This window comes from Papilio xuthus, unplaced genomic scaffold (assembly GCF_000836235.2).
Source record: "Papilio xuthus unplaced genomic scaffold, Pxut_1.1 DF828177.1, whole genome shotgun sequence".
Taxonomy (NCBI): Eukaryota; Metazoa; Arthropoda; class Insecta; order Lepidoptera; family Papilionidae; genus Papilio; species Papilio xuthus.
Genome location: NW_013530472.1, coordinates 2,850,897 through 2,878,126, shown reverse-complemented (window position 1 = coordinate 2,878,126; position 27,230 = coordinate 2,850,897). Strand labels below are relative to the sequence as shown.

At 31.9% G+C, this 27,230-nt stretch overlaps 1 protein-coding gene across 1 annotated transcript; it reads left to right on the top strand.

Moving 5' to 3' along the window:
* The first annotated feature begins 881 nt into the window (after window positions 1-881).
* On the top strand, window positions 882-25,788 carry LOC106113854 (peptide transporter family 1). Its single transcript, XM_013306887.1, has 13 exons — window positions 882-1,080; window positions 14,248-14,326; window positions 16,412-16,553; window positions 17,758-17,844; window positions 18,587-18,861; window positions 19,162-19,244; window positions 19,747-19,911; window positions 20,515-20,640; window positions 21,971-22,093; window positions 22,172-22,515; window positions 24,654-24,870; window positions 25,053-25,289; window positions 25,561-25,788. Exons 1-13 carry the CDS (start codon window positions 1,060-1,062, stop codon window positions 25,720-25,722), a joined length of 2,061 nt encoding a protein of 686 aa, XP_013162341.1. The 5' UTR covers window positions 882-1,059; the 3' UTR covers window positions 25,723-25,788.
* The last annotated feature ends 1,442 nt before the right edge of the window (window positions 25,789-27,230 follow it).

Sequence of the window (27,230 nt, the reverse complement as noted above, 5' to 3'; positions counted from 1 at the left end):
TATTTCCCTTTCCCATTTTAATTTCAAATTGGCATCATCCCAACTCCTTTGTTGTTTGTGATTAAATTATTTGTAGACTGTTTTCTGCTCTTAAGTTTCACTGCAGGAACACCTGTGTAGAAAGTATTGTCTTTCTCCTCTCAAAGTCTCATTTAAAAAACACAAGTTACGTTACATGTTTTCGTACAGATGTTACGCGAGTAGAAATTCACGGTACTTAATGCTCGTTCTATAATTGTTTTATTTGAATTTGTTGCAAACATAATATTCGTAATATTCCCGAATTTACAAGTACCACGAAAATAGATAGGTATAATAACTTTTTCCCGCAACTCCGTCTGCGCGGATTTGAAAATAAAACTTAGTAAGTGGCCTATGTTTTTCCGAACTATGTTCTATTCTACATCTGCGATAAATTTCATCGGAAACCGTCGAGCCATCTACACTTTAACAATTATAATATTAGTAAGATTGACCTAAATAAAGATTTTTTTAAATACAAATTATTAAATCCTGGGGTTTATTGCATTCAATGAAACGTATCTATGTTTCTAAATTTAATTCAAATCTGTTTATTCTTAAAATAATAAATGCAGATAAAACTTAACATAGAAAATGAGATCGGCATTGCTAAACAGGTCCTCGTAAAGTTTATATATAATACTACCAAGCATTTTAAAAGTTGACTGTGAACAATAAAAATTCGAAAGTCGACGGTTACAATCTTTATCAATGATGTCAACTAAATCTTTTGTTGAAAATAAAAAAGTTACGGCTAAAGAGGAATGGATTACGATGCAATGCAACTGTTTATGGACACAAGCAAGTGATTGCGGCAATCTCTTGAGCTCTCGCGGTTTTACTGTCTCAATAATTGTTATCAACTCGTGAGTTGAACTAGCAGCCAGTGCCGATCGCTACGCGTATTCGCGCGCTTGTCTTCTTTAGTGTGTCGCGTGCGCGCGAAATATGTCATAGTTCTTATTTAGTTTTAAAATCGAATTGTTTTTTTAAAGTGTTTTTTAATATAAAGAAAATAAAATTATAATAGAAAGGAGAATGGAAGCTAAAACTACAGGGGTTAGTATTTTTTTAATGATAAAAAATCAATTCAGGGGCTATAATACTGTCGTTGTTTTTCCTTTATTAATTCTTTTAGTTTATGAGAGGTATAAACTGCGCTACGTAAGCTATGATTTTTTTTATATTTTAATTTTTTTATAAGCTGTGCGATTTAGAAACTAGTTTTATCTATTTACCCTTCGTAATTTTTATACCATATATACATATGTAAAATGTCTACAAAAACCGGAACTAAATTGGTCACATTTAAATTTTGTGTTATTTATACAAGAATGAAACAAAGAGATCGTAACAAAATGATACATAGCAAATTTGAACTGTGTATTTTTACCTTTCTGTGTGTGTGTGTATCTTTATATATTCTCATAAAAAATATTGCTACCACAGTTTTTTTGTACGTTTCTGCAGAGGAAAGGAAAATAAGGAAGATTATATACATAATTACGAATACTTTATATGTCTGCAACATACTGTAATTTCAATATTGTTGCAACAACATTTTTAAAATATTGGCGTATTAATTTTTACTGTGTTATTTTAAAGAAATAGAATTAAACCGATTTTAGTATCTTAGAAGGAGTAATATTAGGATCACTTGGAGTTTTATTTAAACCAATTTTTTTATACTTATGTGATTCTGATTTAAATATACGCTTTGCGATCTGATTTCTTTTGCTTGGACAAGCCTTATGACAGACTGAAGATGGACTGAAGATCTTTTTAATTCTACCAAATATGTGAATACAGTTGAAAGTAAACTCAAACTGAAAGTATTATAGTGGTTTAAAAATAAGACACGCGTTTTTTTAGAGAGAAGATTTGATTGTTTGTATATTTCCATTCACGCTCCGAAAGTACTAAAAAGATTTGAAAAATTCTTTCACTGCTGGGAACATACACTATCCCCGGTTGACGAAGTCTGTACGTTTTACTAATTATTTAATTCCACGCAGACGAAGTCGCGGGCAACTGCTAGTGCATAATCGCTGAGCGTTAAAGTCTACTAATTTTTTCTTGTCTACCCACATCCAAAGGTTTCTACCACAAATGGTGAGGACGTGAATGCGTGTTTAATTTATTGTATCATAGAACATATTTAGATTTGATTTCTATTCGACACATGCTGTTCGGTCTCAAAAAGAACTACACTTTTACTTATACATACTAAGGCAAGATAACGCGTAGTAATTATCGTTTACGTCACCATGGCACATCAGGTGGAAGAGTCAAGCACTAGTTTATTTATAAAAACACTGGGATAGCCACAGATAATACTATACTAGTATAGCATAGGATAAAGCTTTCCTTTGCTTTCTTTTGCTTGTTGGTTATGCTCTTAGTTCTGCTCTTTATACATGGTCATAACAAGACTCAAACTTTAAGTTGTCTCGTAATTAGCAACAAAGGCATGTCAGCTCAAATGGTCGTTATACCTTAAATTGTATTTTGCTCAACAACAACGTCTGGGACAAAATTTCGAACAGTTGAAAAGTTTGGATGGCACTATAAGTATCCTCCGATATTCCACACTGACGTCAACATGGCCTATAAAAATTAGTTTAATTCCAGTCACTTTTTAACTGCTTATGTTTATACACGAAATACTAAGGAATAAAAATTATATATTAAGTGTCAAGTGTCATCTCATATTTACATTTATTGCAGATATCAGTACAAGATTTAAAATGTATATTTATATTTGCATTTTAATTGTTATTCTTACTGTGGATGTCTACTTCCGAAACCTTCGTATTATATTTTTTTTAAATCAGTATGAGAGACAGTAATATTGTATAGAAGTGATTCGTACTGAAAATCTTACCGTAATTTTTAATATAAAACTAATTGATGTTTGAATTAGGTCCACAATCATGTTTTTATAAATCTTACTAATATACTGTAAATGCGAATGTTTAGATGGATGGATGTTTGTTTGAAGGTATTTCCAGAACGGCAAAACGGAGATCGATGGAATTAGTCATACATGTAGAACATAGTCTGGAAGAACACATCGGCTACTAATTATGTTTTTTAAATAACGCGCGGACGGAGTCGCGGGCGATAGCTAGTATAACGTAGTAAAGCTTATTTATTTTAGGCTTTTTATATTTTAATTTATTACTATATTGACACTATGGCATACTTACATACTTGTTTTATAAATTTGAATATAAGTAACAGGTAAAACTTATATAATTGTTGTCGACGTTCGCTAGTCCTTGTACGATTTTCTAAATGGTCATAGAAGGTTCTAATAAATAATAAACATAAGTAAACAAGAATAAACAATATTTTAATTTTCATATTGAAAATATTTATGGACATTTTAATTACGGTAAACATCTAGCGAACTATTTTTCGTTGCATACAGCGTCTGTTTTTTTTTCTTACCACAATTCTTGTGTAACTTATATGTAATTTTGAAAATTAAATCATAATTTTTTGGAAATCTTTACGCACAAAATTTTATTTACGTTAAAATCCAATAATTTTATCGCTTTAATTTGCGAAATACGGGTGGGGTGAATGACCTTTAGAATGCACAATACAGGTTTCATGTTTTTAATACATTTGAATGTATACATTTTTACATCTGACGATATAGTTAATAGCACCATAAATAAGATTTTATAGCGTTTTATATTTATATGTATATCTCGTATATTTACTTGTGATACTGGCTATTGTCCACGGCTTTGATCGCTTTTTTCGTGTCGCTTTTATAAACAAAATAAACTTATGTTACTCCCGTATACGTCAGCTACCTTCTGTTATAAGTCCCATTAAAATCGGTCCGCCCGTTTCGAAGATAACATGGAACAAATGCAAGTTTGCGGACAGACAGTCAAATCGAATAAACTTGAAAGTAACACAATTTAGAAAATCTTTAATTAGTACATTTTAAATACAAGATCAGCTGTTTTTTTGATAAAAAAATATGACATTCTTGTTTATACCTTTTTTAAAACGACCACTATTTGTCATAATATTGACTTATGCATACCGACACGTTTTACAATATCTTTTAAATCTTACTAATTTTATAAATGCGAATGTTTAGATGGAAGGATGTTTGTTTGGATATATCTCCAAATTGGCTGAATGAATCTCGATGAAATGTCTGCCAGACTTATGTTCTTATTAATTAATTTATAAATTATACATGATTTTTAATACCGCGCGGATGAAGTCGCGAGCAACAGCTCCTTAATGTACATATATTTATGAATTATAATCATAGAATATACATTTTTACAGAGTTGAGTAATATCTTCATAGGTTACACTATTTCTATCGTATTAATTAATGAACATTGTTGTATTATGATATAATTTTATCTAATGCAGACGTGAAGGAAATATTACGTAACTTAATTACAAACATCGCATGTGCAATAAGTTACACGTGCTATTATTTATAATAATTCATCTATTATTCTGACATATGTGTTATTCGTAAAGGCTAAAATGTTATTCCCACCCTAATATTCATTTTGAAAGAAATGGAGATAACAATATATTTTAATACATGTATTACTACAGACAAAATTTACGATAACGTAACACCTTAATTCGACGAAATTTTTTGTAGTAAAAAAACTGTTTTTTTTTGGTAAAGTCATATTTACGTAATTTTCTCTAAACTAGTTCAGTACTTCACCCTTAACTTAGGGTAGGCTCCGAGCCCCTCGGTGGGGACGTATAATGAGCTGATGATGATGATGATGAGTTCAGTACATTTTTTTATTTAGTAGACACTGGACACCATCGAATTAAGGGATAATAACAGCCAGCCGTCCTTCGGCATTTTTATTTTAGATGTAATAAAGTTTTCTAAAAAATAACTTATTGCTAATGGAAATGTAATATTGTTTATATAAGCAACCTTTGGCATGCGCGAGGGAAGTAAGGCGAAAATATGTGTAAATATTTAAGTCGATTTAAATGCAAGCTGGTTTAAAATTTACAAACAAGGACCGATATATATTATGACGGAGTACACTAAATGCGAAACTATTTATACATCGTACAACGAACACGTGTAAAGTTACATTAGTGGGACAAAGCTTTATTTCATCCGCTGGAAGTATTATTTCCTAGTACTTTGTACAATAAACTACCCTCCTTCTCTCCCTCTCATGTAGGTCTTCACTATCTGGAAGAAAATCTGATACTTGTCTGAATCAATTTTGCACTTTATATAAACATAGTACTTGTAAATAGTTTTGTTTCGATTGAAGATTCACATGTCTTGATATTGTCATCGCTTAAATTCTCCTTTAAAAAATAGAGATAACAATATGTCAAAAAATGTCATTGCAATCCAAAGTAACAGCGAGTAGTTGTTACAATATAAATATTGTAGCAATAGGGAAGGTAGTATAGAATTTCTTTTATTTAAACCAAAAATTAATTTTATTGAGAAACTAACAGGTCTTAAGTCTGTGTCTGTTGTAACTTCGTTGTTGCGTAATGATGTAGGTATTAAAATAAAAAAGTTTGATACAATCAAAATGGAGTTAGATTATTTATCTAAAGAATTTACTCTGAACATTATCGTAACTGAGATAAATGTCAAGACTTTTTACTCCGATCCTTCACTTCTATCACTTATCTATACATCTGTACTGTTATATATTCGCTATATAGTAACTATGACGATATAATATATTTACACATGTTATTATCTACAAAAAATACTAGCTGTCGCCTGTGACTCCGTCCGCGCGGAAGTAAAATATTGTTTGTGGTTTTACTACTTTTTTGTACTTATACTTGTAATGTTGTTTCCACAGAAATTTTGATGTAAGAAATTTATTAAAAGAAATCCTTGATTCATTCAGATGTTATCTATAATTCGGGGTTATCTTCAATGCTAATTTTTTATAATCATTATATTGTTTATGACGTTAATTTTAAGGGATTGACGTATAGGATTGTTTGTAAATAGAGAATCGTAGTTGTGCAGAAAAAAAGGTCTATTGATGTGTATTTATTAGTATTTATTAGAGCGGGAAGCTAACAATGATTTGAGACAAGCAGAGCGCATAATGACGCCTTTACAAATACCTCAAACAGTACTAGATAAATCGTAATATACTTTTCGTTGACAAGAAATATGTACTAATGTTTTACAAAGCACTTTTATTTTTTTTACCTTACATAATTTGAGAATTATGCTCCATAATCCCCCATGTCAATAACTGCTTTACTGGCCTTTTCTTACTGTCTTTTCCACTAAGTTGAAAAGACGGTTATTTGGCTGATGCAACTATCGACCGTTATTAGCTACACATTATTACACTTGACTACTCGACTTTCACTATCACAAACGTTCATGAGTGAGATAGATTCATCTGAAACGTAGAAAAGACAAAGTACATTCAAATTAATCAAGGATAACTATAAGGCTACATGTAATGTGACTTACCATTGGTTTCTAAGACCAAAATCTCTCAATAAAAATATCGTCATCCCTGTCATGTTTCACAAAATTGAATTTTAGAATTTTGGTCTCAGTAACCCACGGTTAGAATTGCAAATTAACTAGGTCGATATTAAAATTCTAAATTGCAAACATACTGGTTGTTGTTTTAATAAATCTTTCGCTGTTTTTAATTAACATGCATTAGTAATCACCACTTGGGATTTACCGCATTTAGTTTACGTCTATACATGAATTAGATCATTATAACGAGTACTCTTTGGTACAGGCTTATTGCGAAACGTCAACATGCTAAAAACGGGTTAGACAAGTTGCGAATTTAACTACTGATTCAAAATAATTTCTATCAAACTTGTATAAATATACTCTTAAGTAATCTAATCCTCTAATTGCTATGTAAATGTATGGATGGATCGATGTTTTTTACAAAGTATCTCCAAACGGTTGCATGGATCTCGCTGAAATTTGATATTGATGTAGAATATAGCCTGGAATAACACATATGTTACTAATTGAGTGTTTTTTGATTCCGCGCGGACGGAGTCTCGGGCGACAGCTAGTCCATTATACATTAAAACAATGTTTGTATGTTGGTCCCTAAACCAATGTGCAAATTTTGAAGAAGTTTTTTTTTGCTATTTAGTTTTACTCGATTATATTACTTTTTTTGGTTAAAAGTAGCAGTAAGTTTGAGATGTTGTTCAGACGAACTTATCATTTTGAAAAAATAATCAGAATGAAATTATTTTAACTACTTATTTTTATTCTTTATAAAAACAATAAAGTAAATACTTTGTCACGCGTATTAACCACGATAACAAACACTACATAGAACTTAGTTGTTACAGCACTTGTGATAACACTAATGCACTATCTCTACACATTATATATACAATAAAATAATACAAAAAAATATAATTACCGAACCATAGACGACATAATTTTGCACAATATTGTATACAAAATTCTTTGTAGTCAGTCATCTTATTTTTAACGCGATTATAGTTTAGAAAATTAGCCTTATGTTATAGCACATTCTAAAAACCTCCACGGCTACCATTTTCACATACTTCACAGACTTATTATTATTTTAATAAACAGCCTTTGTTTTAATTTATTTTGATGCCCTTCGAAAGAATCAATTGACAATCAAATATAATAAAATAAATAAACAAGCGCAATGTTATTATTTCTTTACAGTCATGTAAAAAAATTTACGCAAGTCATTCATACACGAGACGTAACTATATTTATATGTAGATATATAACAATTGCAATAGCGCGGAACTTGTAGACAGCGCATTTTTTCTCTGCATACTTCCAACATCTATACATCGTTAACGTTGCCAGTAGCCAGTAGCAGTTTAGCTGCGATTGCCAAGTGATTACTTATCTTGAATAACAAATACATGTTTATAACTAATACCAGGCTATTGCAATGTTTACCTTCACGGAATTCAATTTCGTACTGAGATTGCCTTGACACAGTCGGCGGGGGGAAGAGGGGGGGATGCAGAAGTCACCTCGGTGCATAATCTGTCTGCCGCTTTTTATAGTGCCCCAAATACATTTACAAATTTCGAAAAAAAAAACAACTGAATCCGATCATTCAATTCAATCCTGGAGTTGACCTGTAAATATAATAAATATGGAAGAAGTTATAAGATCTTTTTTTTATCTATTTTAATCCTACAAAGAAAACAATGAGATGAGATGCTCAACCCTTACAAAGTGATGATGAGAGGCGCAGTAGATGTAAACAACTGAACATCAATAGTATTGAATATCGAATAAGTTTTTCAATTTAGCAATTTGATTCAGATTAACAAACTTGATAACAGCAGCGTTAAAAACGTTATTATGTTACGTGCAAAGCAAATGTTTCGCAACACGTTTAATGTGCGAGGTATGAATTTGTGGGCGACTACTGCGGTAGCCTTCGGTACGGCTTCTGAAGGCCGCAGACTGCATTGACATTGTGGCCGCTCCGTTGCTCTTTGTTATTGTGGTAATTTTTTCTCGATATCTTTTAGATAAAAGTATTTAGTAACTTGGTTGTGAAAAATTTATGTTAGAATTAATTCATTATTTATAAAATATATTTAAAAACATGTTAAATAAACTATTTAATAAAATGTGTTAATGATTTTGATGAACCCATTTAACTCTTGAAAGCACACGTATTTTAAGATACTACAAAATAAATGTACAAAATAATAATTGAAATTTTATAGTTGTAATCTGTTTGTTTTCTTCAGTATGATATAAACGACATCAAATGAGCAATTGTTTTGGAAAAATTCTAACTTTCTAACATCTGTTTGATGCAATTCGATAAAGTATTGACTAAATATAAAATATTCTAAACCATCATATTTAAAGTACGCGCTTTTGTTTGGAAATTACTACATATGAAATATAAAAAAAATGTTCTGCTTTGTTAACTACATTTGTGTATTTAAACAGAGTTAGTTAACAGAAGTTATTGCATGAGTCAACTATAAAGAACTCACCTGTTTATATATTTTAATAAGCCAGGCAGTCGTAGGTTCATAGGTTTGATTCCCACAACCACACAAATATGTAGCGAATGATTCATATTTCGTATCGAAGTGTAGCAAGCATTGTCTTTTCAATAAACGAATGTTTAACTTAAAATGCTCGGTATTTAAAATCTGGGTGTTTTAAATATATCATTGCTACCTTCCACCATACGTAGAATTGTTTGTATTCGATCAAGTCGGTACTAATTACTTGATGGATGCTCGTAGGCATACTATAGGCTATTTTTTTAATTCTTCGTCGAAGAAGTCAACAATATTAATCCCCTAATTCAACAATATTAATAAACGTAGTGTAACAAGCGAACGAAATATTTGGGTTATTAGTAAAAAGCTTCGACCAACGTCTTAAGAAGTTTTCGCTAAACGGTTGGATTAAGGGTAATACAAAAGGCATTTAGGAAACCGCGCATTGTAAGGAGGTTCCCGGCTCTGCAGCCCTGACCATCGGTTGCTTAAGCTATGACATTCAGCAGCCGGTGGTGTACTATTTTACATTTTGAAATATTTTTTTTTATAGAAATATGTCTATGTCTAATATGATTTAAGTCAGAATGAATTAGAAAATAAATGTTTCAAGGTGTAAATAGTCTTAAGTGTTTTAACCTCAACAACTTTTATCACATCTGCCACTCTAAAATTGTTATCATTTTATCTTAATCCACTTGTATCATACACGTTACTGTCGAACCTTGATATTTATTTACAGAGTATAAACTAAAATAACCATTATAAAAGGAGAAACTGAAATTACTTATACTAGACTTTAAATTTTACACAGATTTCTTTAACCATGTAGACGTGCATTAAGAAAAAACGTTTATTCTAAATTCTTCCCCATAAGGTATAAAAAGGGTTGAAAATTCAGTATAAATTATTGATTACATAATTCTGTTTTTTTTTTTCGAAAATTTATTTTCCTAACTTGGTACGTTACAGTCGCTATCCAGTTTTATATAAATCGCTGTAAACAAATCCGAAGAGATACAAAGATGGCATACAGTTTACGAAATATTCTTAAAAAGGACATGGACAAATTGAAGTTTCTTTACATTTTTATATTGGCTTGATTGTGTAAGCAATCATTTAAAATATCCAGGTCAAATAACGCAACTGCAAGTGGCTATTGTAGAACAATCATAGCAACAGATAAGGTATCAATACTTTCGATGTATCTTGCCTATCAATGATGTCTGTTTGCTTTTTTATCCCACCTTGAGTGTATAACACACGTACTTCTTTCCTTTCGTTGTCATACGTATGTTTGGCACGTAGTATATCGGAAAACGCTGGCCATAAATACATGATAGTCTTCCCGTTATTTTATATTCTTAAACTTATCAATGCATCTGTGAATAGAAAACAGTACTTTTGCTAATGCTAATCCTAAACGTTGGAACAAGTATCCCAGTCTTGTGAGAGCTAACAATAATTCTTCGGATGACGTCATCTCGTCTCTAATTTTTTTTCAGACAGTACTTCAATTTCCCATCTTGCAATAAGATGCCCTTCTAATAACAGTGAACAAACTTATATATAACCCAGTACTTAAATCCAGTATTCAAAATTTCATTAAAATCTTGTACTTTCTAAAATGTACCACCAATATTTCTGAGTAACACAAATGTTAGTCAATTAAAGTGTACGTGATAATGGCACACTTGAAACATCGGTGATAATTTGGATATTGAGAGCGCAGGCGTAAAAGAAAAAATTATATTTTTTCTAGCTAAATTGGCTCTGAAGGAGCCTTGGACTTTTACATATCCTGGCCTATATATCCAGTAGAAAAACGTTACAACCTACGAGTCATTAAACCCTGTGAATAGTTCATATGTGTTGCACAGCCTGATTTCATTCTGCAATCAATAACTTTCGGTTCATTGTGATAGTTCACTGACCTTTAGAATTCAATGTTGCTCTACTCATAAAAATCTTGTTTAAGCGCAGCTTATTCATGATATAATGATTTTTTTTATAGCAAAGCATTAATCTATACTATATTATAATATAAAGCGGAAGAGTTTGTTTAAACGCGCTCATCTCAGGAACTACTGATCCGATTTAAAAAATATTTTTTGTTGGATAGTCCATTTATAGAGGAAGGATTTAGGCTAACATTAGGCGATCCATAGTTTTTTTTTAATTTACCGCGGACGAAGTCGCGGGTGACAGCTAGTTGCTAAATATTTTGGTACAAATTAAGGTGTATAAAATATAATAATTGGGCCTTTTTTGAAGTACACAATAAATATTCGTTTTAATATGTAAACATTATCAAGTTACCAACGGCTGTGTTCCATTTCGTTAATAATTTACACAGCCTTAATCACCTATAATAAATACGTCAAAAAATGATTTATGTTTCTTATTCAAAACGAAAAGTAATTTAAGATTTTTGTAACGCCATATGTTCTGGAATATCAAAACCAGATAGACTTTATCCTATGCTTAATATAATATTATGGAACGCCATAATAAAATCCGGTAAGCCGAGAATCATATTTTTTCTTCTCCTGGTTGAAAAAAACGGTAGAAATATTGATTGGTAGAGATAGCATAACAGGTTTATTATTAAACTATGTCATGTCATTATCGCATTTTTTAATTAAGACTTTCTCGCAATTTCCTGTGCTTTAAAAATAATTTAATTTGTGTTAAAAAATATATAATTATATTTAATTTCGTTAATGTGACCTGATAAAGGGGTATCTTAACACGTTCAATGCCGACACGTCGTACATGATCATGCTAATATAGTCCGTGAAAATTGTAGTGGCGCTGTTCTTTTTTTTTCTTTTTATATCATAAGGTGGCAAACAAGCGAGCGGCCACCTGAAATCGCTGAAATAGTGAAGTGACCCTTGCCCATAGACATACGCAATTGCATATGCGTTGCCTATCTTTAATCGACGGAGGAGAGGATGCACAGAAAGAAAAAATATTTTCCCTTTCCATGCATCCTTTATTCCGGAAAATCCACTTCCACTTCCCATCTGTTCCTCATAAGAAAAAGGGTGGGAGGGAAAGTAGTCTAAATTAGGCCTCCGGGACGCACACTCATCAGACGAAACGCGGAATAGCTTCCACTTTACGTCTGTCTTCTGTGTGGTCGTGGTATTTCACCGGGTGAGCCGGGCCAAATCGTGCAAAGATGTTAAAGCGGGCTCCGTCCACTGTTAAAACTGTACTGTAACTGTACGTGTTAAACAAATTCTACCAGTACCCCTCTTGAAACAGTGTAGTAAAATAGCCAATAAAATTATTGATGGGTCTTTCCAACGTTATTAGGATGATGCAATCAACTCAATGTTTCACATCTTTGTCATTAGTAGCGATCTTAGTATTTACTGATGTGAACATGTTACAGTATAGTTGTAACATATTGTTATAAAATGTAAACTTAGGAGTTGTATTAAAATGCATTTATTACCTTTTTGCCCTTTTCAGCCTCGCCCAGACTGTATTTTTATTTTTACTTAAGGCGTGAACCCAACATTAATATGATGTTCATAAAGTAAAAATTACATGTTCTGTGTATTTTCATCGATAGAATAATTGCTAATGATTTGTATTGACGTGTTAAATGAGAGTCAACACAACACTAGCACGCTATGGTCCGATACCGATCGCTTGAATTATCATTAATTGTCTCGCGGCTCGTACAAAGAATGGATATCTGGTTCGTACCGGTTCGCAGTTCGTAACATGAGTATCATTTAATGTAAGGAATTCAGTACGAGACATGCCCCAAATGTTACCAGAAAATTGATATGCATTCAATTATAATTGATTATTTTTTAGAGAGTATAATCATGGGTTTCTGAGACCAAAATCCCCGTTTAAAACGTATTGTTATTATATTTCTGTTTTATCAAAGATAATGAGAGGAATGACAATTTTATACACATATTTTGTTCTCAGAAAACAACGGTTAATGATATTTATCTTCTGTATTTTTTTATGTTTAGTGTAAACAGGGGGAAAATATGTGTTTTCCATTTTGTTTTGCGTATCCATGTTACTAAAAGGTCGTTGCGTTATAACTGGTTTGTAAACTGGGACAAGTGAATATCTCATGACAGGTCCTATCTTCACACCTTGCTAAATAACGATTATATTCATGATTATATACGTAATAAATACTTTTTATACACGTAAATTCTACCTTATTTAATCTACTATGTGTACAATGCAAGTCTCAAGACTAATTGATCCAACTAACATTGAAGAATTTACTTAGGTTTTCATATTATATACGAATAAGCTGGACAATATTCTATGATGAGTCGTCTATTTTGCTTATTTAAATAAGGTCGTATAACAGAGATCGTTTTTCAGACGCAGTAGAGGCGTAAGTAGAGGCTGCGCAATGATATTGATCCGGCGTCCTACACGCGTTTTATCTGAACACTATTTACATACAACAAATTCCGCAGTATGGATACGACTAGACTAAATTAAAGGATATAGGAATATAGAAAATAATTATCAAATTAAGATATAGAGTGAATTAAACAAAAGAAAAAAGAAATCTGTTTGTACAGTTTGCAAACTTTAACGGTCAAAAGGATATCTTTAGTTTTTTAGTTTTAATATTTGATAATATTGAATGAGTTTAGTAGTTCCATTTAAAGACAATCATGTTTGCTTCGGCCTTGACTAGATTTATTATTTAGTGCAAAAACTATGAATAGAATCGCGAGGCCGCACACTAATTCCATTTAGATTTTTCAAACAATAATTCTCGCTGACTTTATTGTATTAAAGATATTCTTACTGTAATAATATTAAACATGAATTTTATCTGTTTTTAGTAAATTTAATAGATTCTATTTTATAGAAGTTTTTTTTTTGTACAAGATTTTAAATTGGTTTGTCTTGAGAATGAACGCATAAATCTATCTATCTTTATGAAACCATGGCAACTAGTTGAATACAACACTGTTTTTATTAAATACATACATATAGCAGTCGCCCGAGACTTCGTCCGCGCGGGATTAAAATATTGATAGTAGCCTATTCTCAGACTTATTGAATATTCATACATAATTTCATAAAAATCGATTAAGCCGTTTCGGAGGAATGTGGTTACTAACATTATGACACGAAAATTTTATATATAGGATTATTTTATTAATTTAATTTTCATTTTCAGAAACTCCCATATCCAAAAGCTGTTGGATTTATCGTGACAAATGAATTCTGCGAAAGATTTTGCTACTATGGAATGCGAAGTAAGTTTTACAATATTTTTTAACTGCGTCGAAAAAAGTATTTTGCGGTATGCGGACTGACGATGAATATTAGAAGCAATTTTTCTGCGGTTTTTTGAATCGCTGTCTGAATTGGCATGTCATCGCTCACGGACAACATTCAATTTTGTTCACCGACGTTTATGCCAATAGTTACAGTTTTTGTCGGAATTTTACGTGTATTTCTATTACTGTTTTTGACTACTGACATTAATGCCGAATGCAAAAAACTGTACCATTGAACAATATATTTATTAGTCTTCTTTACAACGAGTTTTAATGATAAAGACACTAATAAATTTGCCAAACATAATTTTCATTTTCATTTCATTACTTTAAAAAAAATCAATCAACAATTTAATACAAGACTAGATTAATAAAAAAAGATGCAAAAATGTCATGTATTACAATAATTAAAATCAACAGCAATTATAATTACATCATTGCTACTGCTACAATTGCAAACTTCAGTTTATCAGATTCAATCTTCATCTTAACTAAAGTAAGTTCTAAACTCGATTGGTTAAGTCTTAATGAGGATGGCATTCACGTCAACATATCAGTCATTTTAAAGTGTTGACATATCTCTAGATATAGCCTTGGTTAGCTATCAGGTATTCACACATACCTAAATGACAAGTGGGTTACCAACTTTTGTTTTTTAACCCACTTTCAAAAGGAGAGGGATATCCATTTACCTGTATGTTACTTTTTACATAATCTTTAACAATTGATATGACATTTTGTTTTTAAATACCTTATTTCATTATATCCGTCTTCTCTCTCTTAAAAGAATCAGTACAGTATGTACTTTTTTATACATTTCTATCAACCGTCTTATCAGAATACTTTACATATATTATATTTTATTCCAACCATCTATATTAATCTTTAATATATATATATATATATATATCTTTAATATTATATAAATGATTGTCCTTGTTTTTTCCTTGTGGCTTAATCGATATTTTCTTCAATTTTCCTTAAGGAATCATATTAGTTCCAATGTCGTTATTGATGTAAAGTAAAATAACGGTAACATTGATAACTGATGAATATTTTTTCATCACAAATTGGGTCAATCGTATGTTAATTCCATTGATATTATTCCGCAAACAGGATATCGAAGTAAACAAAGGATGCAATATTTTCAATTCAAGGTTTTTTAAACGATAGGTACTAAAAGGTGTTAAAAAGGCTGTAAACATGTTGATTTAAGTTTTTAATGTTGCAGAAGAAGTAATCGTGTTAGTATTTGTAATCATGGTAAATAAATAGAGTATTGTTTGTCTAAACAATGCTCATTTAAATTTCGTTTGAAATCACTTATTAGAAAATATATTTAACGACATGTTTAACGATATTACATTATGAAATACACGTGTTTATTGTGTTTATAATCACGAGTTTTCATTAGCGAAACATCGGTACGAAAACAGATTATTCTCTCAATTTTTAAATGAGAACGATGATTAATATATTTTTGAAGAAATATTCGGCAATGTAAACTTACGGTTTTTATATTAGATTTCTTAAAGCATTCCAACGAAGCTCTATGTTGGTGCAAGGACCATATTTGTGGTTTACGACAATAGTCGAATGACAGAATTCGAACCCCCGACCACGTGATCGGAAATCGGTACCCTTAACCATTAAACTATTGATGCTTCAATTAAGAATTAATAACTGTGGAATTCGACTGCAATGACACTTTAATTGACACATATTGTTGTCTCCGCTTCTTTCAAAATGAGTGCGAGGGATGACAATATATGTCAACATAAGGGCACTGCAATCGCATCCCGAAGTGAAGTGGACATGACTCTCACGAAACACTCCCGATATTCGTCAAAAATATTTTTAACAAACAATGAGTCCCGGCTTCACACGTGTGGCAGAGTATTTTTTAGTCATATAGCCTGTCACTCAGGGAAAATGTAGTATTATTATTTAACGTAGCTCTGAAATCGCTCCCGAAGATTTTATTTGTTACAAACAAAAACACACATATTTCCTATTAACATTTGTGTAGATAATAGTTTTAGAACGTTGCATTTGTTATAGCAATCCTGTCATTGTACCTACGCGACAAGTTGGGCTACTCTGACAACGGAGCTACCGTCATATACCATGTGTTCACAATGTTCGCCTACTTCTTCCCCTTGCTTGGTGCAATGATTGCTGACGGATGGTTAGGCAGATTCAGGTAAATATGAAATGCTATAAATTTTAATATTCTTACGGTTGACTACTAAGCAATTAAAATCTCATTTTCATAAATGGGAACGACTGCGCGAAACATTTTTCTGTCATGTTTAAGTTATAGAAAATTGCTTCGATTAATCCACTTTTCATCGAGCTTAATTCCCTTCTCAAGAGCTCCTTTTTATGAATTATAAGTATTAAAAGGGGAAAGGCTGATGTTGACAACTTGTAATTAATTTTATTTATATTTTCTACTAGCGATGGCGACTTCGTCAGCGCAGATTGAAAAAAAGACACTTTTTCCTGCGCCGAAGAAGGCTAATTATAAGTGACGAAAAGAACGTACATAAAAACAAAACGAATTTTAAATAAATTCATGTATTAAAAAAAACAACTAGTAGACCTAAAATTTGTTTAGAAAACGTTTCTAATATGATAAATTAACCTTGGGATGCATTCAATAATTTTAACACACGAATGTAATGTTATTTTTAATTGTTTCACTATAATAAACATAATTTTCCAATTCAAACATTCACATAAAATAATTTTCTATTATACACCTTCAAAAATATATAGCGAATAGCATGATGTTTAACATTTTGAAACTCCATGCTACCATAATTACGAATTGAAAAAGTTTCACTTAAAAAAAAAATGTTCAAGGTATTAATTAGTACGGAGGTGATAAATTATCAATAAGACATTAATTAACATTGGATTCCATTGTTCGCTACAGGGCAAATCAAGTGAATTACAATACAAAGCTATTAGTTTTCTTCCTATTGTGATTTGAAAGAAATTGTTGGAAAAATACAATGTTACAATAACAGTTGAACATTATGCAAGTAAACTATTCCGACAAATTAATTGTAATATGGAAGTAGGAAATTGCAACAATAACAAAGTCTAGGACAAAATCTTACTCGACGTTATTATTATATCTGTAATTACCTACTCCAGGTATTTTTACATGAATATATTCAAGTAATTTGATCAATTAGACTAAACAGATTTAAACTAAAGATAAGTAAAAACATTTGGATCTTTATCTAAATAAGTTTTGGATACATGATTTTATGGAAAATTTTAAATTGAATTGTCTTTTAACCGTCCTTTTAACAAAATGGACCCTAGAATGATAATAAAAGAATTCACTTTAGCGTAATGTATTTTAATATGTGAATATAATTAATTTATTTCAGAACAATATTCTACCTGTCACTCGTTTACGCCACGGGCAGTGTTCTAATATCGCTAACAGCTATGCCGCCATTGGATTTGCCAAAATTGTAAGTTATTTTCACAAAAACCTTTATTATTTTAAATATTAAATGGTAGTTATTTTCATATGACTAACATTTATATCAAGTATGCTTTTATAAAGCACTTTATGAGAAACATATACGGACTCAAAAACACATAATGGTGTGTATCAAGTACACGTTAAGCTTTTTTTTAAAGTGTACTTGTGAGTGTGTGTTTGTGTGCAGGAATTGACACGTGAACATACAACAATGTATACGAGGACAATTCATTCAAGATCAATAATATTTAACGTCCTGTCTGTGTATTATAAGAATCAAACTTTATGGCAGATCGTAGTTTTCTTTGAGTAAGGCTAGGGAGTTAGGGAGAGGGAGACTTAGGGAGGGGTTCAGAAAAGTGTTCTTTCCTCTATCGCTGTGTGCCTCGCAACAAAGAGATTTGCCTCGCCGATAAATACGGCGCATTCTCGTATTAATTGCAAGCCGCCATAAAGTTTGAATGCCGCTATACTAGTGTTAGGTATCCTTTTATTAATGGAATTGTCCTTAAGTCTGCTGCGCAGATCTTCTTTTTGATTGACCCTCTATAAATTTCCACTTAGCAATGTAATTAATAAAAATTGACCCTTTACAAGCCAGTATTCAAATGTGACGGAATAAGATTTTTAAAACCACAAAATGCTGCTTTTCATTATTTAGCTGTTTCAATGTTTTACTCTGTTCAATGCTTTAATTGTAATATACTAATTGAACTATTATTTTACAGAGAATTTACAATCTTAGCTCTACTTCTTATTGCATTCGGTACTGGTGGTATAAAGCCGTGTGTATCGGCATTCGGAGGGGACCAGTTCAAGTTGCCAGAGCAGGAGAGATACCTCGGTTATTTCTTCTCTCTCTTCTACTTTTCAATCAACGCGGGAAGTCTCATCTCTACCTTTCTCACTCCAATTCTAAGAGCTGATGTGCACTGTTTCGGAGAAAATGATTGCTACTCTCTCGCGTTTGGTGTTCCCGGCTTACTGATGATTGTTTCTATAGGTTAGTTGATTGTTTTAAATATTTAATAATTGCGAACTATTAACTTTTACACGTAGTCTTTTCATAAGATATCTTAATTACGTTAATTTTTAGGAGGTTTATTGGATATTTAAAAAAAACGGTACAGCATTTGCTATTTGATCCCACTCCTTATAAATTAATCTCAACTTTTCAATATTAAAAAATGTATGTAAAAAGCTGTTACTCTAATTGAGAAGATAAACAATCGTACAGCTTGCGTAGTACCGCATAATGAAGTGTTTATTAGATGAAAATAAAGTTATAAGTTTGTTGTTCCAGTGTTCTTTGTTGCGGGCAAACGGCTTTACATTATCAAGAATCCCGCCGGCAACGTGCTCGGTAACGTCTCAGCGTGTGTCGGCGTGAGTAATAACTTCCACTTTCCTATTAAACTTTCCAATACCGGTTCGAGAGGGTTTTAATTAAAAGCCTGTCTACACACGATGCTGATGCCTGAAACGTCAGCTAGGCTACATTCGTCTATTGTGCTTCCTAAAATCTAGTTAATCCGAGAAATGGTTTGGCTTTAGTTTGATAAACCATTACAAAACACTATGTTTTACAAACATCTCGTTCTTCGTACATCTAAATTCCATATAAAAGATGAAAGTCGTTTATTTATAGCCTATAAACGAGTAATTTTCATTGGATCAAGAAACAAGAAAGAACTGTGATTGAATACTTTTTCATCCTTTCTTAAGAAAGTCCATCTACCCAGTGTGGAAGTGTCTGTACGTTATCACTTCGTTCATTATTATGAAATGAATAGAATACATATTTGTACAGAACCTACAACATGGACTCTTCAACTGCGTATAGTGGAATCTATATCTCTTTTATCTAATAAAATATCTTTGACAACAGTATGCGTTAGTGAAATCTAACAAAAGCAAGGAGAAACGCGAGCACTGGCTGGACCACGCAGACGACAAATACGACTCGAGCCTCATTGAAGATGTCAAGGGTCTTCTGAGAGTTCTCGTCCTCTTCATACCGTTGCCGATCTTTTGGGCGCTCTTCGATCAACAGGTATTTTATTTACTAACAGTTTAAACTTGACTTTAAGTGTTTTATTTTTGACCTACCGTTATGACGTATTATCCCCGGAACGATATGGGGCTTTTTTTATTTTCTTGCTTAAATTTGGTATCAATTTGTCGTACGTAATTTGTACAATGATATACATTATGAATTTGTTTTTTTTTAATATTTGTCTGTCTGAAATATGTATGATTATATGTGAGGAGGAAATGAAATACATTTTCACCAGTGTACAAAGTTGCCGGTTTGCTATCTGTTCTATCAATGGATCGAGTTGTATGACAAGTTGTGATCTATATTTATAATTCGCATAAAGACTTTACAGAATATGATATCATTAATTATAAAGCTAAAGTAATATTGAATCATAAGACATCATTGACCTTTGACATTACAATACTGTCTTCTACTAATTGCTTCTGACCTTGCTTATATCATATTATATAAATATCATCAAGAATTATAAAAAAGAAAATTTATTATAAATATTTTCTGTCAGAACGGCACGCGATAACAGCGCTATCACCGGGTCAAGTCTCTGGGTTAATTGCGTTAATCCGTATATATTTTTAAATATAATAATTGATTTAGGGATCAAGATGGACATTCCAAGCTGATAGAATGTATCAAGAAATCGGTAGCTGGACTCTGAAAGCAGATCAGATGCAAGTGCTTAATCCATTACTTATTTTAGTCTTCATTCCTCTTTTCGAAGTGGTAAGTTGGCAATTTTAAGTTGATATACTATAATATAACATAACTATAAGCATGGGTTTCCACTACCGAAAAATAGTATAGTACAAAAACTTATTATTATTTCTGTTTCATCACAGTTGAAAACTTGAAACAATATTTTTTGTACAACAATTTCTATAGTGGAAACACACGGAAAGATACTCTACTCTAATTATCTCAAACTATATTTCTTTTATTTCGCAGTAGGATAAAAAAACAAAAATCGACAAATGTAGATAATATAATGTTATAACGTTCTACAAGACATGGCTAGTTATATTTCAAAGACAAATATCAAAGCAGAAAAACATCGATACAAAATTAGCTTGCACGATGTTAACCGAGGTTTCAATTTAAAAAGAATAACGTAACATTCAACGCCCTATCAATTGTAGCTTTTTTAATTTTATACGGATTCATTTATTTGCCTTGTTTGATTATTTCATTTTCCTATTTCACACTTCATTGATATCCTTTGTTTTTAAAAATATAACATATCATGTTTATACATTAAATTACTTTTACATTATAACGAAAACAAAATTGACAATTAACAGCATAAATTGTATAATTAACACCACAACACGAAAATTAATTTTACTGAACACCTGAAGCGTGAAAAGCGTCGATTGCCTGCAGTTATTGCTAATTATGCAACCAATTAACTCAGTTCACATTTATAATACAATATATCGAAATTGTTACATTAAACGTTTTATAATTAGTGTTTTAAAATAAAGAAGAGATAGAGTTCAAAATGGGAAGCTGTCTTTTTTTTATAGCATAAGGCGGCAAACGAGCGAGCGGCCACCTGAAATCGCTGAAATGGCGAAGTAGCCGTTGCCCATAGACTCACGCAATTGCATATGCGTTGCCTACCTTTAATCGACGGAGGAGAGGATGCACAGAAACAAAAGATTTCCCTTTCCATGCATCATCTCATCCGGAAAGCCCACTACCACTTCCCATCCTTTCCTTATAAGAAAAAGGGTGGGAAAGGAAAGAGGACTAAATTAGACCTCCGGGACGCACACTCATCAGACGAAACGCGGAATTGCTTCCACTTCACGCCTGTCTTCTGTGTGGTCGTGGTATTTCACCGGGCGAGCCGGGACAATTCGTGCGAACATGTTAAAGCGGGCTCTACCACTGTCTACAACCTTTGGTAACGAAGAGGCTTAAAAGAAGGAGTTAAAAGTATAGAAAGATAAACTACTAATATAATTATGGTGCCCTAACTTATTTTACTCTTTCAGTGGGGTAAGAAGTTTAATAAAATAAATAAAGATTTCTTCTTAATCATTATTTACAGGCGATTTATCCATTCCTGACGTGGTGCAAGCTAATAAGAAAACCTTTGCACAAAATGATCTGGGGAGGTATTCTCGCCGCCGCTGCTTTTGTCATATCCGGAATTGTTGAATTGAATCTTTTGGTAAATATTCTATCTGGTACTTTGATATTTTTTGTTATAAGTAATCAATGGTTGCTAAAGATTTATTCATCATTTCAGCCTACCTACGGTACACCAGTATCGGACGGGTTAGCACAACTTAGAGTTTATAATGGATTCAATTGTAACATAACTTTAAATGTATACAATCCAGCAGACAATGTTACAGATAAAGTTATAATAGATGCTCTAGGAGTTTATGAAAAGCTGGATATTGAAGCACATCAGCAAATAGAATTACCTTACTCATTAAGAGGTGGAAATAATAGCGATTGTATGAATGTCAATTACGAAGGAAAATTTTTATTGAAAGAGAAAACCGCAAATTCTTTCTTCGTATCAAATAATGGTGTTTACCAATATGAAGATAACAATGACAAGGCTATTGACGGGGTAAAAGTTAGGTGAGTTTATTTTAAGTATAGTAAAATAAACAGTAATGTATCTTACTACATATAACGTTTTACTACATTTAAGAGCAAAGATAGAAAATTTCTCATATATCTATATTAACAAAATAGTTAACAATATTACTATCATTTGAACAAATGCCTTAAATTAGATTTGTATATGTGCTAAATATTATAACTCGTCGTGAATTTTTTCGCAATTTTCTTTAGCATAATATTTTCTGTATATGTCATTCCAAAATTTGTACATATTTTTTTCTAATTTAGAATTGGATAATTTATTTTCTTTGCCAATAACAAAGACGTTATCTTCTTTTACGGTCATTGGAAGCCATGTTACATTACCATTATTGTAATGTGGGTCACCAAATTTTGCAAAGTTTGCCCACATCTTGGCTATTTGCTGGATAAAAATTCTATCTCGGTCACCCACGTTATTTTTTATTTTAACGTAACTCTCCCAAAGTGGTTCACACTTTAGAATATAACATATTTCATCACCTCCAGCTGCACCTTTTATCAACGCGTTTGACCCAGATAAGGAATTATTTTTCATCACGTTAAAATTACCCTCATAATCAAATTTGTATACAAATAGCTTGCTTTGCACAGCTAAATATTTTCTTATAAATTTGTATATGGGATAGATTTGAAGATCAGTTGCATACTTTAGAAAGTCATGTATTGACTCCTCAGAAATTTCTTTACTAAAATATCTCTCTCTTATTTTCTTGGCGACTTTTTTGTAAGATTTAGAAGTTTGATTAAATTTACACCCAGTAGTAAACGGTACCATGTATCTAAAAGAAGGGTTGAGGGTTCTTAAATAGTGGGAATTGTGTATAATTGGCGTGACCTCGGTGATACTTTCTTGGCTGTTAAACCCAATCAGAATTGGAATACGAAAACCGATTGTTTTGCTTTCCTTATACATGTCATAAGAATATTCAGATATCACTGACCGGTTTGATTTTTTCTCGATTATTGGCGTAAATGGAACAACTGGTTTTTGAAAGTTGATTGCTTCCTTTTTCGTGTAAATGTTCTCAGTAACTAAAGCTATGTCTTTAGTAGACGCTTTAATTATATTTACGACACCTTTATCTTTTAGTTTATTTATTAGACGTTTTTTTTCTATGGTATAATCAGTTTGGAATATGGACGGAGAAAAGAAGCTTCCGCTTTGTAATATAGCTTTTGAGAATAACTTTTTATATTTCGTCATTAATAAGGTAATTATCGTAACTGCTGATCCACTGCCCATTATTGTGATTTTGTTTTTATCTCCGCCGAATTTTTTTACATTTCTTCTAATCCATTTCAATGCGATTACAACATCTTTTAAACCCATATTAGCATTTGTATCTTCATCTTTTAATTTCAAAAACCCAAAAACACCAATTCTGTGCGTTAAGCTAATAAACAATACGTCGTTTTCAATTAAAAAGTCTGGACCGTGTATGTGACTAAAACTGGAAGTAAATGCGTAACCATGAATCCATATAATGACAGATTTTAGATCTCCCTTTAAGGTATCGGGTAGTTCGGGTGTATAGATATTTAAACTAAGACAATTTTCATAGCCAAATAGTGCATGTTTATGTACAATGTGTACCTGGGCACAAGCACCGTGATATTCTGTCCTAGCATCATAAGGTTTCTTCCATTTCTTTACTGGCTTCGGGTCTTTAAATCGAAGTTTACCAACTGGCATTCTTGCATAAGGCACGCCGTAAAACGCGTAGTATAACTTTTCATCGAATACTGTTGACGACCTAGTCCCTAATAGTATTCCTTGTTGTACTACCACTTCAACACTTTGACATTTTACAATAAATATAATTATTAACCAAATATCGGAGACCAAAGATTTCATTTCAGTGATGAAAACGAGAACTACGACAGGGCAACGGTTTAATTAATTTTTTAACGTATTCAATGTTTACTGTTATCACGAAATTAAACGCAAGGCGTTTTATAAACAATCTTTATTAACTTTAAAATAAAAGAAATAACCAAGTCAAGACATAAAGGTTGATAGTTACAATAATAATTTACATTTAGGATCGCATCCTACTACTAAAATCGAATAAAAGAATATTTGTTCCCTATACTTTTATTTTGTATTTCAGATTTTTATCAAACACATTTTCTATGTCACAAATTCTGATGCAAGATAAGAAGAACCGAACAAAATTGAATATTACTACTGATAATAAACTTCAAGCATCCTTAGAAAAGGGTACTTATGATATCATAGTGGATGGAACATTAGTGATGCAGGAGGTTTCCTTACAAACTGGAGCCGTCTACGCAATACCATTGTATGAGGACAAAGGAGGAAACTTTGTAAGTACCAGTACCAACCTTTCTTAGCGTGCTTTCAACAATATATGTTGGATATGGGCAAACAACAGATTACGTAAATTTGAAGGCATCTAATTAATCGATGGAATCAGACCCACCAAGTGAAAGGCTATAAGAATTAATTGTGACATAATTTATTTAATTAAATGTTATTTTTTCGACAGTACCTAGACATAATAACAGTAACTCCACCGAATAGCTTGCATATACTATGGTTGGTGCCGCAGTACGTTGTTATGACAATGGGAGAAGTGATGTTCTCCGTAACTGGACTCGAGTTTTCTTTCACACAAGCCCCCGCTAGTATGAAGTCAGTATTGCAGTCTGTATGGCTTCTTACGGTGGCCTTCGGGAATCTTATCGTCGTCCTGATCGTTGAAGGAAACTTTTTAGACGCTCAGGTAAAATTTCTAATACATTCTAAGATTATTTAGTCAGTTCTTTGGGTTCAGGTAATAAGACAAGAAATACCAATTGAATGATTGCTATTATTTTACATAAGCATTAGTTTTCACTACGCACACAAAAATAAAATCATGTTGATACTTTCTTTGTTTTTAAAAAAACATTACTAATAACCCTATAAAGTATTTAAAAAGAAAAAAAAGTCTCCTTGTCTAAGCCAGGAGAGCCTTCTGGTATATTATATTTTAAAGAATGTATTTATTACAGTGGAAGGAGTTCTTCCTTTTCGCGGGTCTGATGTTGTTAGACATGTTAATATTCACGGTAATGGCGCTTCGCTACAAATATGTTGAACTGAAATCCAGCGCCGAAGATCTGGCAACAGGCGAGTTCAAAATGGTCGAGAAAAATGAGCCTAAGAGCAATTAGATTTTAGTATTATTGTTAGTGTAATAAAGACTTGTTTAATATTAATATATTTCATTATTTTTGGCTTTAAAAGTAGTTTAATTTTTTAATCCCCATACTTATTGGTTCGTACTACAGGATGTTCAAGTTTCAATAAACAATAAACTATTACTCAAGTTGATTTTTATTACTTGTACTGTTTCATTAAAAAGTCCAAAAAGAAATCCAAAATTTCACTATCGTATTGTCGGAAGTAACGGAACATTTTCACATCAAACATTCTAACTTTCAATCTGTTTAGTTAAATGGCATGAACGAATTAAACAATTAGCTTTGGATAATTTGTGTGTTGTTCCCATAGGACCCTGAGGTTTGTACTTGTAGGGGATGAGTCATGTGACGGTGGTTAACCCTCTGTATTCTATTGTCAGCGATAAGTAGGGTCGCTTCGAAATGATTCTCAAACTTTTTAAGAAGTTCAACAAGATTGGCAAACAACAATTTTTATTACGACGCTTGATTTACAATTCAGACCTTTATTGAATTATAATTTTGGAAATTTTGACAAATTTGATTCGAGTGAAAAATTCTTCACTTTTCTACGTGGTACAAGTACTTGTCTAATATTTTTTTTTCCAGTTTCAATGTAGTTCCAATTCGATTGTAGATTTCTATATTATTAATCTATATATCTTTTAAACATTATAACAAATAATGCTACAGAAACTTATTACAAAAAAAAAACTATTTAATATTACATCATCATAATACTGCAGTTTGAGTACCGCTGGATACATTGGAAGTGAACGAGCCTGCCGACGACTTGTTAATAATTGCGTATAATAAATGCTTAAATACAACAAACATACAGACAAATACGGGTTGGGGTCGGATGATAAAAGAAAACGATTTAGTTTTCGCTCTATTGATAAATCGTTGAAACTACTTTTTTTATTTTATCGTGATTTGCAAAATATTTAGTGCATTTTGCAATGTAGGGTTTTCAACACAAAAATAAATTACAAAAATTATATACTAGTAATTGAATCGATTACATCGATCGGCATAAGATCCAGAAGAAGAAGATGAAAGCCATAATATCAAGACGAACACGACCTTCAGTAATGTAGTAAATGAAGAACAAGAGATAGAAAAGCTAAGGTTTTTGACTATGATTTACTGATATTGAAATTATAAAATCTTTCCCCAGTTCAATTGAATTGTAGTTTTTTTCAATTATAATTCCAGGATGTTCATTATCTTAAACCATAAAATATTCTTACTTCTACATGTAATACCTATATATTTAATGCCGGCATTAAAAAGAAAGAAAACCCAATTTATGTCAAGTGGCTATTTAAATTGCTCTAAAAATAAAAATAACAGTGTTTATAACTACCACGACATGTATTAATTAAGTGCAGTCAGAAAAACATTTCCAGTGGTAGGCGTCGGAATATGTTCCGGGTACTTTGATCGGCGCGTGTCTGCCGCGTGCCGGCAGGCTCCGCAGTTAGGGCTCCGCCGCC